General features: G+C 43.6%; 1 protein-coding gene across 1 annotated transcript; it reads left to right on the top strand.

The window, feature by feature from the left end:
* The first annotated feature begins 545 nt into the window (after positions 1 to 545).
* Positions 546 to 12370, top strand: ptchd1 (patched domain containing 1). Its single transcript, XM_062441847.1, has 6 exons — positions 546 to 893; positions 3866 to 4124; positions 4161 to 4580; positions 8911 to 9329; positions 9507 to 9635; positions 11273 to 12370. Exons 1-6 carry the CDS (start codon positions 546 to 548, stop codon positions 12368 to 12370), a joined length of 2673 nt encoding a protein of 890 aa, XP_062297831.1.
* Positions 12371 to 12389: the final 19 nt, after the last annotated feature.

The following is a 12389-nucleotide window of genomic DNA, read 5'->3' as shown; positions in this document are numbered from 1 at the left end:
CTCTTTAGGTATGTACATCCAGCCTCAGTTTAGCGCAAACTATTGTGTGTCTTCTCTGCAACCTGTCCGAGTGCACAAACAGAACTACTGAAATCACAAGCAGTTTCACGGGGAGGCTCTAAGTCTGACGATAACACTTGGTTCTGCGATGTTTTCTGTTGCGCACAGAGCCATGCAGTTTGCAGAAGGAACTGAACGCAGCAGGGTTGTGGCTATTAAATGTAAAGTAGGCTATCAATATGCTTTCTAACTGCAGAGCGGAGAAATGCTGCCTCATTTATCAGCTTTCTGTCCTTTGCGCTATTCCAGCGGATGAGAGAACCCCAGGGAAAGAAGCGCCCTTGTGACCGGAGGAGGGTTGGATTCTCCCCGGCTGGTGACCTCCTGCTCCGGTGGCCAAATCCTCCCATCACCCGGCTTCACCTCTCCTCCCCAAGTCAAAGAAGGACGGCGCCCACCGATGCGTCCGGCAGCCCCTGATGCTCAGCAGTGCTCCGAGGCTTTCCGGTCGGTGGGAGAGGCTCGAGCCGCGGCCGCGCGCTAGGATGCTGCGCCAGGTGTTGCACGCGGGCCTGAGGACCTCCTTCCACGCGCTGGGCCGGTTCGTGGCGGGCCACCCGGTGTTCTTCGCCTCGGCGCCCGTGCTCCTCTCCATCCTGCTCGGGGCAAGCTTCAGTCGGTACCGCGTGGAGGAGGACGTGGAGAGCATGCTCGCGCCCAAGCACAGCCTGGCCAAGATAGAGGGCAACCTGGTGGACAGCCTGTTCCCCGTGAACCGCTCCAAACACTCGCTCTACTCCGACCTGCAGACGCCGGGCCGCTACGGGCGCGTAATCGTCACTACCCGAAAAGGGAGCGTGTTGGACCCGGTTCATCTGGACACCATACTTCAGGTATTCACGCACACACACCATATGAACACATATCCAAACAATTTCTATAAAGTTAATGAGCCTCAAAAAACATTGTCCCTGACAAATAAAGTCATAAATACAAAGAAATGCACGTTGTCTAAGTGCTTCAAGTAATATCAACAGTAAAAAAAAAAAATGTTAAAAGTAAATGAATGAAAATAAAGATATACCTACATAACTTATATGAGAGAGCCCACCAAGACATAATTATTGGCCATGACTTGAACATTATGGAACACTCTCCTGTGAGCTTTGAGAGGAACATTTTTAAGTTCAAGAACATTCACAAACTCACACACAGAGTGACAGCAATTGGCAAAAATGACTCATAAGCATGGACATAAGTACATAGAAAAGACTACAAAATGTAACTGATAGCTCCACACATACTAAACAGTCGCCTCCTTCATTTATGAATGAATGAAGGCCAAACTATGTCATGTACCTCTTCTAGGTTTATAAGGTGTTTCTTGGTCAGCTAAAGTTTAGATTTAAATTATAAAAGTAAAAACTACAGCTTTTGTTTTGGGTCATATATTTGTTTAGGAAAGGCCACATTTGGCCCACAGCTTTTATGTGCGTACCACTGTCCTATGGAATAAGAGACTACAATCCCCTTTTGTACACTGTAGCTTCAGTGCCTTTTACTTTTGCAATGCATCTGCAGAATCCACCTTTAAAAGCAAATCAACTTCCTAGTTTCAGTAACACGCATGCACACACAGAGGTCAATATCTGCAGGCCAGCGCACATATGCAGCCTGTCTTCCTCCCCATTCTCAGTGATTGATAGTCATTTATTGGAACAACACAGTCCCATTTCAAATAACCCCCATGACCCTTGTAGTTATGAGGCAGAGCATGTCAATTACAAAGCGGAGTCAGCTGGAGCTCGGAGGCCTCTGTCTCTAAGTTGGTTATTCCTAAATGGATTTATGAATATTAGTTTGACACCCCTGGAGCAATTAGCCAAATGATTTCATTAAGTTATGAGGTTGGAATGAGAGCATACTGGCTAATAAGCCTAAGATCCCCATTGTGCCGGCTGTGTATGTTTGTATATGCCCTGTCCAAACATGTTTCTGTGCGTGCGTGTGTGTATTACTTACTCAAAGATGGTTATTGTGACCCATTTTTCTGATACCAAGAACACAGTATTGGTCCATAGAGGACTGCCACAGTTAGACGCAGGCTAGTTTAGCACTGTGCACCATTTACCGTGACCATTTGTGAGAGAGAAACAGGTTAGTCCATGCATAAAATATACTGCTGTGAAAGCCAGAGTTACATAATGTTACACTGCTACACATCATCTGTTGTTTTTCTTTTCTTTTTTTGTCTTCGCTCGCTCCTAGCTGGTTTTGTTTACTTCTCCTTCAGGTTCTGGGATTATACATTTCCCACAATGTCTTATACCAACTCCCTGAAGATTGGATGTACACTTGTAGCATGGAGTAGGCCGTGTGTCAATGGAGAAAGTCATAACAGTCATAGCCAGAGCGAGAACTAAACACATTTTCACTTGCAAAAAGAGTCAGATGTGAGTCATAGCCATTGACTGCATTGTATTCCTGTCTATTTAAGCTCCTGTTAGTAAATAAACTGGTAACTGTCAGATATATTGGTGAATATCAGAGCAAAGTATCTAACTACCTGAAGATGGCCTCAGATGTTTCAAAGAGATGATTTTTTTGGCCTTATAAGACCTTTTGTAGCAGGTTAAGGTCCCATTGGAACCAGTTATCCACAAGAAACGGAAAATGCCACCGAACAACGACTCAGGGGCCCAGAAGTGCAAGACGAATCTGCAAGTTTTTCTTTAATGCTCTCAACAAGAAATCACATCTGAATATTAACTTATATCTGCAATTTAATGTTAACAGTAGGGCTGTTACATTAAAACCTTTGACACACAAATTCAAGTCCTTTTAAACCGATACAAAAACAAGTTTGTTTCCATCAATAATAATATACAGAAGGAAACAGAAGTGGCCCTTTCAGTTATAATTAGCTGCTTTATAGATTTAATATAAAATTCAATTTGTAAGTTATATGGTAAAATAGTTGCTGATTATTTGGCCTTTAAATTCAGATCAATAATTTGAGCCACCGAGGTCTGCAGACCAGTGCTGCAACTAACAATTATTTTCATCATCAATTAATTTGTCAATGATTTTCTGGATTAATCAATTAGTTGTTTTGTCTATAAAATATCAGAAAATAATGAAAAATGTTAATCACTGTTTCCCAAAACCCAGGGTATCATCTTGAATGTTTTGTCTGGCCACAAGCCAAATATATTTGGTTTACTATAGAAACTGAACTATACTATACTAAAAAAAAAAATTCACATTTGAGAAGCTGGAATCAGAGAATCTGGATTTTTTTTATCTCTGGATATGTTTTCACTCCCCTCACACACACACACACACACACACACACACACACACACACACACACACACACACACACACACACACACACACACACACACACACACACACACACACACACACACCCTCCCTCTCTTAAGTCAATGCACCATTCTGAGGTGGGAGACAGCTCTGCCCATGTACACGGTGGCAGAGACTGGCATCAGGCCTGTTGCTAAGTAACCGGCTCTGTGGATGCTGACACTGTTGTCCTCTTGCCATAGAAACGGAGGAAGATTCTGAGACCACTATTGCAGAGTAAAACACAAACACACACATGCACTCCCCCACACTCTTCTTTGTCTTATTCACATAGACATACAGCTGAAAAGTGGAGGCGCACAAAGTAGCCGAATGAGCCTAACACACTTTGATTTGCAAAAACTTTGCTAGAACTTTGATCAAACTTTTGTTGCTCTTGCCACAGTCTTTTTTCTGGAAAACTGGGCCACTGGGAAGCAAACTTAATACACTTCTCTCTTTGTGTGTGTGTGTGTGTGTGTGTTTTGTCTGCACGTAGCTCCACAGGCGGATCTACAAGATGCAGGTGACAGTCCCGGCGACAGGCTTTAACAGCTTCAACTACTCCTTCTCCTACCTCTGTCTCCCTGATGACAAGAACATCTGCATAATCGATGACATCATCCGTTCCATGGAGGACATCCAGTCAGCTCGCAACTCCAACCGTTCCGTCCCAGTCCTGCGGTACCCGATAACGCAGCTGGCAGACGGGCGACAGGCGTACATTGGTCATCAGCTTGGCGGCGTGCAGGGCTGGGGTCCCAGCGGGGTCGTACGTGGTCCGGGGTCAGGAGCCAAAGGAGAAGGCGTACGTTCTGCCAGGGCATTGCAGCTCACCTACTACCTCCAAGCCCGTGGCGGCCTGATGGACCGGGTGGCCAGCCAATGGGAAAAGGCCTTTTGTGCTGAGTTACACCACTTTGCAGCGTTGCACCCTAAGCTAGGGCTGTACCCCTCTGCATCTTCTTCTTTGAGGACAGACTTCCAGTTCTCATCAGTTCTGTCACGCCGCCCGCTGTTAGCCAGCTTGGGGATGTGTGGTGTGCTGGCTGTCCTCTGCTGCTCTATGAGGGACTGTGTGAGATCCAAACCCTGGTTGGGACTGCTGGCTTTGTTGTCAATCACACTGTCAGGTCTCACTGCTGCTGGGATCCTCAACCTGACCGGGGCCACCTACAACTCCACATACCTGGGCATCCCTTTCGTCATGCTCGGTAGGTTTATTTTTACCTTATCAATCTTGTCTCTGTCCATGCCGCCATCCTCACATTTGTCTGGAACTGGCCTTTTCAGAAAAGTTCAGAACACTTTTGGCTGGCACTTTTTGAGTAAGTTATACCGCAGTTGTCAAGCACAGTTAAGCCTCGGAAACAACAATGGTGGATAAAAGCACAGAGAAATCAAAGACAGGTGAAACTAATGCACATCAGGAGGAAGGAGGGAAGGAGGGAAGGAGGGAGCTGCGGTGAATGCTACCATTGCTTTTATATTGCAGACTTCCTGCGTTCACCGTTGTGTTTTGTCAGTACCTGTGATGGGTTTTGCAGGTGCCAGCTTCAGGCTGAATGCCATTTCAAAGTAGACAGAACATCAAAATGCCTGACAGGTGATTGGGCATGAACTTAAGTTACTGAGGGGAGGGTGGGTTGGGGGGTGGTGAAGGCTGTAACAACACATTTTCTGACTGGGAGCAGGAGAACTAAAACTAAAGCTTCACATAAAACAAGTCGGAGGTCTTGAAATGGAGTCTGGCTGGAACAAATCAGAGCTAGTTCCAGAGGATTTCATATGATTTTGCAAACGATAAACTGAATAGACCATTTGAATAGAAAGGATATTCTTCAGGAGTCAGCATGATTCAAAACGATTGGGGGTGCTGCATCAGATATATTTCTCTAACTTTGTAAAACTAACAATCCCAAAACAATTGTCCAGGTGTGGAGCTAAGCAAATATACATGAACTTCACGCTTTTAGTGCAACACTGTTAATTACAAATGAAAATAACCAAGACATCAGATTGTTGCATACTTCACTACTTAAACCATCCATCTGTCCTTCCACTTTCCAAACAACTTATACTGTAAGGGGTTGTAGGCTGAGTCCTGGATTTTGCCATGATTGCAGACTTTATGAGTGCTTTTCTGAGAAGTCTGGACTACAAGCACCTGTCCAAATCCCCTATTCATCGAACCCACAAGTGGCCCCAAATGCACTTTCTACAGACTTCCATACCTGTGGCAGACCTCACCACTTATTTGGAGAATTAACCATAATTTGTAGCAATATCACAGACTTGACATGATAAATGCTACAATATTTATGATCAAAGTCATTTTTATGCCCAAATAGTTTGGGAATAAACTTTGTTTTTCTAGGAATTTCAGTTAAAGTCTTACTCCATCTTTTTCTTTCTTGATTTAGTATATATGTCCCAGAGTGAAAAATATATCAGCGGGTTAAGAAAAAACATTTCTGCTTTTAAAGCTACAATGACAGTTTCAGTAGTTTAAATGTGATTGATACACAGCAGCTCGTTTGTGGAATAGGGATGATAAAGCATGAGTATTTGCGTGTGTTTTATTCAGTGCTAAGTTAAGTTAGTAAAATAATTTGTTTGGACAGAGACAAAAAGAAAGGATAAAGACTACAGTAAATGAAAAATGAACAAATGAGGAGCAAAATGAAAATGCACGCCATACTGTATGTGTGAAGGCGTACAGGCGGTTTATCTTGTCTGTGTGCACATTGGATACAGTAGGGGGTATTGTGCGTAAGCAGTCATGCACACATGTAGTCTATACCTTACTCTGTAATGTGGAGGAGGAAAGGCTGCTGTTAGGCTTAAAATAACAGCGGAGAGAATAGAGAAGACAGGGGAATAGAGACAGAGAGGGGGCTCTATGAAATATCACTCAGAATGGGGAGCTGAGATAAAGATTCTCTGAGCTGAAAATGAAGTTAAATTGTAGTTAGAAGGAAGGAAGGCAGGAGGTTTTTGTCAGGATGCAAGTGGGCAGATTGAAAAAAAAAGGTGGGAGGACGTGTGAGGAGAGAAAAAAATATGTGGCTGCACAGTACGGAAGGAGAGAGAGAGCATGGGAGTGTATGTGTGTGTATAGGGTGGGGGGTGTCGAATACAGTATAAATGTCACATTTAGAAATTTGTTTAAAAAATCTTAGAGCTTATCTCTCTCATCTCTAAGACACTGTGTAAAATCAGGCTTCACAACAGACAACTGATGCACTGATGGTGGAAATTGTCACCTGTTACATCAACACATTTTTAACAGGGGGGTTTTGTTTTGTACAAAAGGACTGAATTGAAACTGAAAATATTCAGTTCATGCATTCATTTACTCACAACAATGTCCATTTTTAAAAGCATTTGAAACATTTGAACATCATAACATTTAAATCGGTAAAATCCAGCAGTTTTTAAGGCTGTAATGCTTTCAAAGAACTGATCAAAATGTGTCATTGATGATCATGTACAGAAAACAAACAGCCATATTTTAAATAAATATTTTTTTCTCACTTTAGCCACTAGGGCCAAGTTTCTTTATATTTTATTTGTATTAATAACTAGCCTAGAGCTGAAACAATTGATCAATTAGCCAACTGTAATGAATTTTAAATATTTAGATAGTCAAATAATCATTTTATATGCAAAAATACTAAACTTTCACTATCAGATGCAATTATTTGATACTTTTGTTCATCATATATGAAAATAAATGTAATATTTGGGTTTTTGGAGTTTTAGTAGAATAAAGCAACACTTTGGAATAGATTAACTTTGGTTTTGGGAAATTGTGACGGCATTTTTAAGTTTTTCCTGACATATTTATAGAATAAAAGATTATTGGATTAAACTAGCCCTGGTGTTAGTGCATGTCTGCGTGTGTGAATCTGAGCAATATGATTAAATGGAGAATTTTCAGTATGTGAAATCCACTTTATAACACAACAGTGAAATCGAGGGACTGTGATGGTTCTGGCTATGAATTCATCCTTACCTTTTGTTTTTTCTTATATCTTAGTGCCTGAATATGTGTATTTGTGTGTCCATGAGTGCACATTCAGGCTTCGGTAAATGTCTAAGTCCTTGGGCTACATCCTCTCTTTCTACTCTCATCTTCTCTATCTGCAACATTAACCTCTGCACCTCTTTCTCTGTTATTCACTCTGTAATTCCTTCTCTTTCAAATACACACACACACACACACAAACACACACACATACACACACACACACACACACACACACACACGCACGCACACACACACACACACACACACACACACACACACACACACACACACACACACACACACACACACACACACACACACACACACACACACACACACTCTCTACATATCAACAGACTTTCTCAATAGCTCCCACGCATGAAGTGTCGGTATGTTATGCCTTTGCTTAAGTGTTAAGTGTTTCACCATGGTGAGGTCACTGGAGAAATAGAGAGAGAGAGATGGGGGAAGTTGGTGGGGTGAGGAGGAAATTTTTGTGTCACTGGTGACTCACTGGTGCCATGGCAACCACGGAAGAGAAAACCATTAAAAACCATCTGCTGTATGTGCATAAACATGTTTGAGCATGCAAACTGTATGAAACTGGACATGCACATGCAGGTGGTGCACTCAGTCACCTCAAATGGACACTGATGTGTATTACTGAATAAACACATCAACAAAAAAAATCACTGTAACCTTATTTTATACATTTTTTTAAGCTATAAATTCATTAAGAAAGCATGCTTAATTTTGTGCATCTGCAGGGTTATTCTTAATGACTTGTTCTCATGTTTTAAAATCAGTTTCAATTAGTTATTTTCTGTATTGTGATCTATAAAAGTTGTACTCTCTGTATGCAATGCAATCCGCTTTCTCAACTGGAATCTTTGAAACTGCATTTCCATGGTGTCTTACATTTGTCATCTCACATATTTGCTGTTCACTCAGGATTGAGGTGGGACATTATACAGAGACGGACTGCTCAACACCACGCGGGCTGAATTATTACACTTCTTTGTGCAACATGCTGATTCCTCAGAATGAATAAATTGAAGCCACCGGGGTGCAATCAAAGAATTCTAAGAAAAAGGAAAACAGGGGGTTGAAAATGAGCAAGTTTTATGGTAGGCCTACAGTGACTTTAAAGGAATTATTTTGTTTTTGAGGAACTCCGATTTTGCCTCCTAGACAAGTTGACGGATGACTGTTGGAGTCTCTGTGTGCAGTTTGGATATGTTGAACAGTGAGATTAGCATAATTTATTTTGTGCAGTCACTCTAACAAAACTTAACTCTGTGATTTAAGCATTTATAAGTCACTGCTAAAATAAGGTCATATCTAACATTTGTTTTCTGTTTACATACGCCCACAAGCACACTGAACAACCATGCAGCCTCAGACCCAAGTTGGTTCGATAATATAAATCTCTTAAAATCAAACTCTCTATGTCTTTAAGGTTTCATCCACAATCTAATGTAATATGAATCCTTTCTATTTCTGTCTACCAGGTCACGGACTCTTCGGCTCCTTCGAGATGCTGTCATCGTGGAGGCGAACACGGGAGGACCAGCACGTGAAGGAGCGAGTGGCGAGCGTGTTTGAGGATGTTATGCTGCGATTCTCCGGCTCCACCATGCTCCATCTGATGACCCTGGGCCTGGCTGCCTCGCCACTCACAAATATGGAGGCTGTCCGACTCTTCTGCCGCACCGCCGCTTTGGCAGTCACCATCAGCTACGTTTACATGCTGTCCTTCTACAGTTCCTGTCTGGTGTTCACCGGATACTTAGAGACTGGATACAGACATGGCTGCTTTTGCCGGAGAGTTCCCAAACCGGACCGGCTGGACTCTAAACCGGCCTGGTACAGGTGTCTAATGTACACACGTTATCAGGACGAAACACAGGCAACCAACACGTCGAACACGGTTGGTCACAGTCACGCTCACACACCAAACCCTAACCTAACTCACACACATACGCACACACACCCACACACAGCAAACAACCCTGACGTGCATGGACACGCACATGTGGCTAACTCCACACACTCACATCCACTCCCTCATGCTCACCCGACGGCTACCACGGACCCTCATCCTCAGGACTCTCACCTGCTGCTGGGGTGTATGAGACGTTGCTATGGAGACTGGATCACTAACACCTATGTCAAACCCTTTGTGGTTCTGCTGTATCTGGTTTACATCTCCTTTGGATTGATGGGCTTCCTGCAGGTGAGGCATAGACACCATTGACTGCATATAAATATGGACGTCATGACAGCTCCTCAAAAATGAAGCCAAAACATATTGATTACCTGCCTGGCAGCTGGCTGCAGTATAGGTCATAAATCCCGCCCCCTCTATATTGGCAGTGGGACAAACCAAAAAATCAAAGTACAAAGATAGTTTCTGTCATTTTAGGTCATTCTTATCATGCTGATGTTTGTCCAAGCGCTCATTTTTTCTGATAATCTGTTTTCAGTTAGTTCTTTGTTATATATAAAAAGGGATGTGACAACATGATTGACAGATGCAACAGCCACTCTCAAAACTCCGTAAGGCGGCAGGATAGCCTGACTCTACTGCACAGATTCTGGTTCCAAATGACGTCACACAAGCAAGATGGCAGCTCCTGGAAAGGAGATGTTTTGGCTTCACTTTTGCAAAGCAGTAGGGAGTAGCGACACGTCATCCATATTTATATACAGTCAGTGACACACACACACACACACACACACAGCAATGATGACTAGAGGGTATCCATGTGATGTCGCACACTCAGCACCTGCCATCACGCCTTCACACGAAGAACAAAAAAAAGTAAAACACTGCTGAAGTGTTAAAAGCTGTTATGCAATCACTGCAATTACCGACCATGCTGACAGCTAAACTAAGGAGAAGCTACATGAAGTGAATACTTTCTGAAGCCTCCGAGAATATCAGCTTTACTGCTCATTTTCTGCAGCTTACACTCGTGTGACGGTTTAATTAAAGGATGTGTGTGTTTGCATGGTCAGTCATTAGAAACAGATACAATTAATTACTCTAACATTTATTATTGTTAAAATGCAACTACCACCACCTTGTTAGTACAGTATTATACTCACAGATGACAAACTGCAGCATTCCTTCATTGTGGACTATGGATTTGATTTTATAAGCTATATATAAAATGTAATTATGACCCATCTTCGAAGCGTGACTTTTTTGGGGTGATTCGGTTGGACAAAAGGCTATTGTGAACATACCTTAACGGGCTGTGTAACATTTACTAATAAATCCCACAATTTTCTGTGTATGAATCTGCAATAGTCTTTCAGATTAAAGCTGCATGTCCATGAATATAAAATGTAAAAAAAACCTTACATTCGGCACGAAAACTGCATCAACTGTTGCATTTCTAAATTTGTGAAATAACCATTAGACTGTAATATATTTAGATGCAGACTCACTGATTTACAGATATTTTTTTCTACAGTAGTTCCTGCGGTTAAAAAGGATACATAAGTATGATTTTCTTTCACTGCTTTCATTTCAAAACTTACTTTGCTTTGGTTTTAGCTCCATATTTGAGTCATGAGGTTCAATTTCTGTCCACATTGCCACAGAGTAGATCACTGAATATCTGCTACATCCTACAGATTGTTGTTAAGTCTGATATTTTCTTGTTTTAGATATTTGTTTGTTTTCCTTTCAGTATTGCAGTTGTTCTTATTCATGGCTGTACTGGCGCAAGTTTAGTGGTCACTAAATGTTGTGTGGAGAGATTCTAGCGCTCACCCTCTTTATGATTCAATTGTCTTTACATTGCAGACACACACATACACACACAGTTTAATCTGTAACAGATATTATCCTCTTGTTGACAGGTGACCCAGGGTTCTGACCCCAGTGCGCTGGTTGCCATGGATACAGCGACAGTATTGTACACTCGTGCCCAGCAGCGTTACTTCAGCTCATACTCTCCTGTCATTGGATTCTACATTTATGAAAGTGCCCCCTACTGGAATGCCACAGTACAGCGAGACCTGCTGGAATACGCCAAAGGCTTCCAGCGAATCAGCTGGCTGGAAGCCTACCTGAACTACCTATCAGAACACAACCAGTCCACTAGCCAACCGCGGGAAAACTTCACCCACACGCTGCGCCACTCCTTCCTCCGCGAGCCGCAGTTTGCCCACTTTGCAGATGACATCATATTTGCAGAGCGTGGCCAGGGTGAGGAGCCCGACGTGGCGGCGTCCCGCATCTTCCTGGTCGCCAAGACGACTGAGAACAAGCGCGAGGAGATGTCAGTGCTGCTGGACACGCTGCGACGCCTGTCACTGACTTCACGAGTCCGCTTCTTAATCTTCAACCCCTCCTTTGTCTACCTGGACCGCTACGCTGCAGCGGTCAGCTCCCCGCTCAGACACTCACTGCTGGCGGTGCTGTTCCTTTTGGGTCTGTCCTCTCTGGCTGTGGTGGAGCCGCTGGTCTCTGTGTGGCTGGGCCTCACCCTGCTGTCTGTCCAGTTCGGGGTGCTGGGTTTCATGACTTTATGGGGAGTGGAGCTGGACTGCATGTCTGTTTTATGTCTGATCTCAGCCTTGGGACACTCGGCAGACTGCAGCGGCCCCCTCCTTTGTGGCTTCGCATCAGGTCGGGGTGAAAGCAGGACTCGCTGGGTGAGAGTGGCCCTGGAGAGACATGGGGTGCCCTCTCTACAGACGCTCATCTGCTACAGTGCCGCTTTGGTGCCTGTGGGCTCCGTACGCTCCAACCTCACACACACACTCTTTCGCTGCCTCACCCTCACGGCCGGCTGCTCGGCCCTACACACGCTGGCGTTCCTGCCCACCCTCCTCACCTTCCTGCCCCCTTCGAAGAGCCGGGGCCACCGTCCTGGAGAAGGGCAGAGACAGGAAGTGGAGTGCGTGGAGATGAACGACAGCACAAGAGTGGTAGACCAGATCACTACTGTCTGAGCATGGGGTGATGTTGTTT

Source organism: Scomber scombrus, chromosome 20 (genome assembly GCF_963691925.1).
Source record: "Scomber scombrus chromosome 20, fScoSco1.1, whole genome shotgun sequence".
Taxonomy (NCBI): domain Eukaryota; kingdom Metazoa; phylum Chordata; class Actinopteri; order Scombriformes; family Scombridae; genus Scomber; species Scomber scombrus.
This window is presented reverse-complemented; position numbering and strand designations above follow the sequence as displayed.

What these genes read in the sequence shown, in the direction of transcription:
- ptchd1 (XM_062441847.1), top strand. Translation starts at nt 546, where the DNA reads ATGCTGCGCCAGGTGTTGCACGCGGGCCTGAGGACCTCCTTCCACGCG. An exon ending in ATCTGGACACCATACTTCAG is followed by an intron (nt 894 to 3,865) that starts GTATTCACGCAC and finishes GTCTGCACGTAG; the next exon opens with CTCCACAGGCGGATCTACAA. An exon ending in GATTGATGGGCTTCCTGCAG is followed by an intron (nt 9,636 to 11,272) that starts GTGAGGCATAGA and finishes TCTTGTTGACAG; the next exon opens with GTGACCCAGGGTTCTGACCC.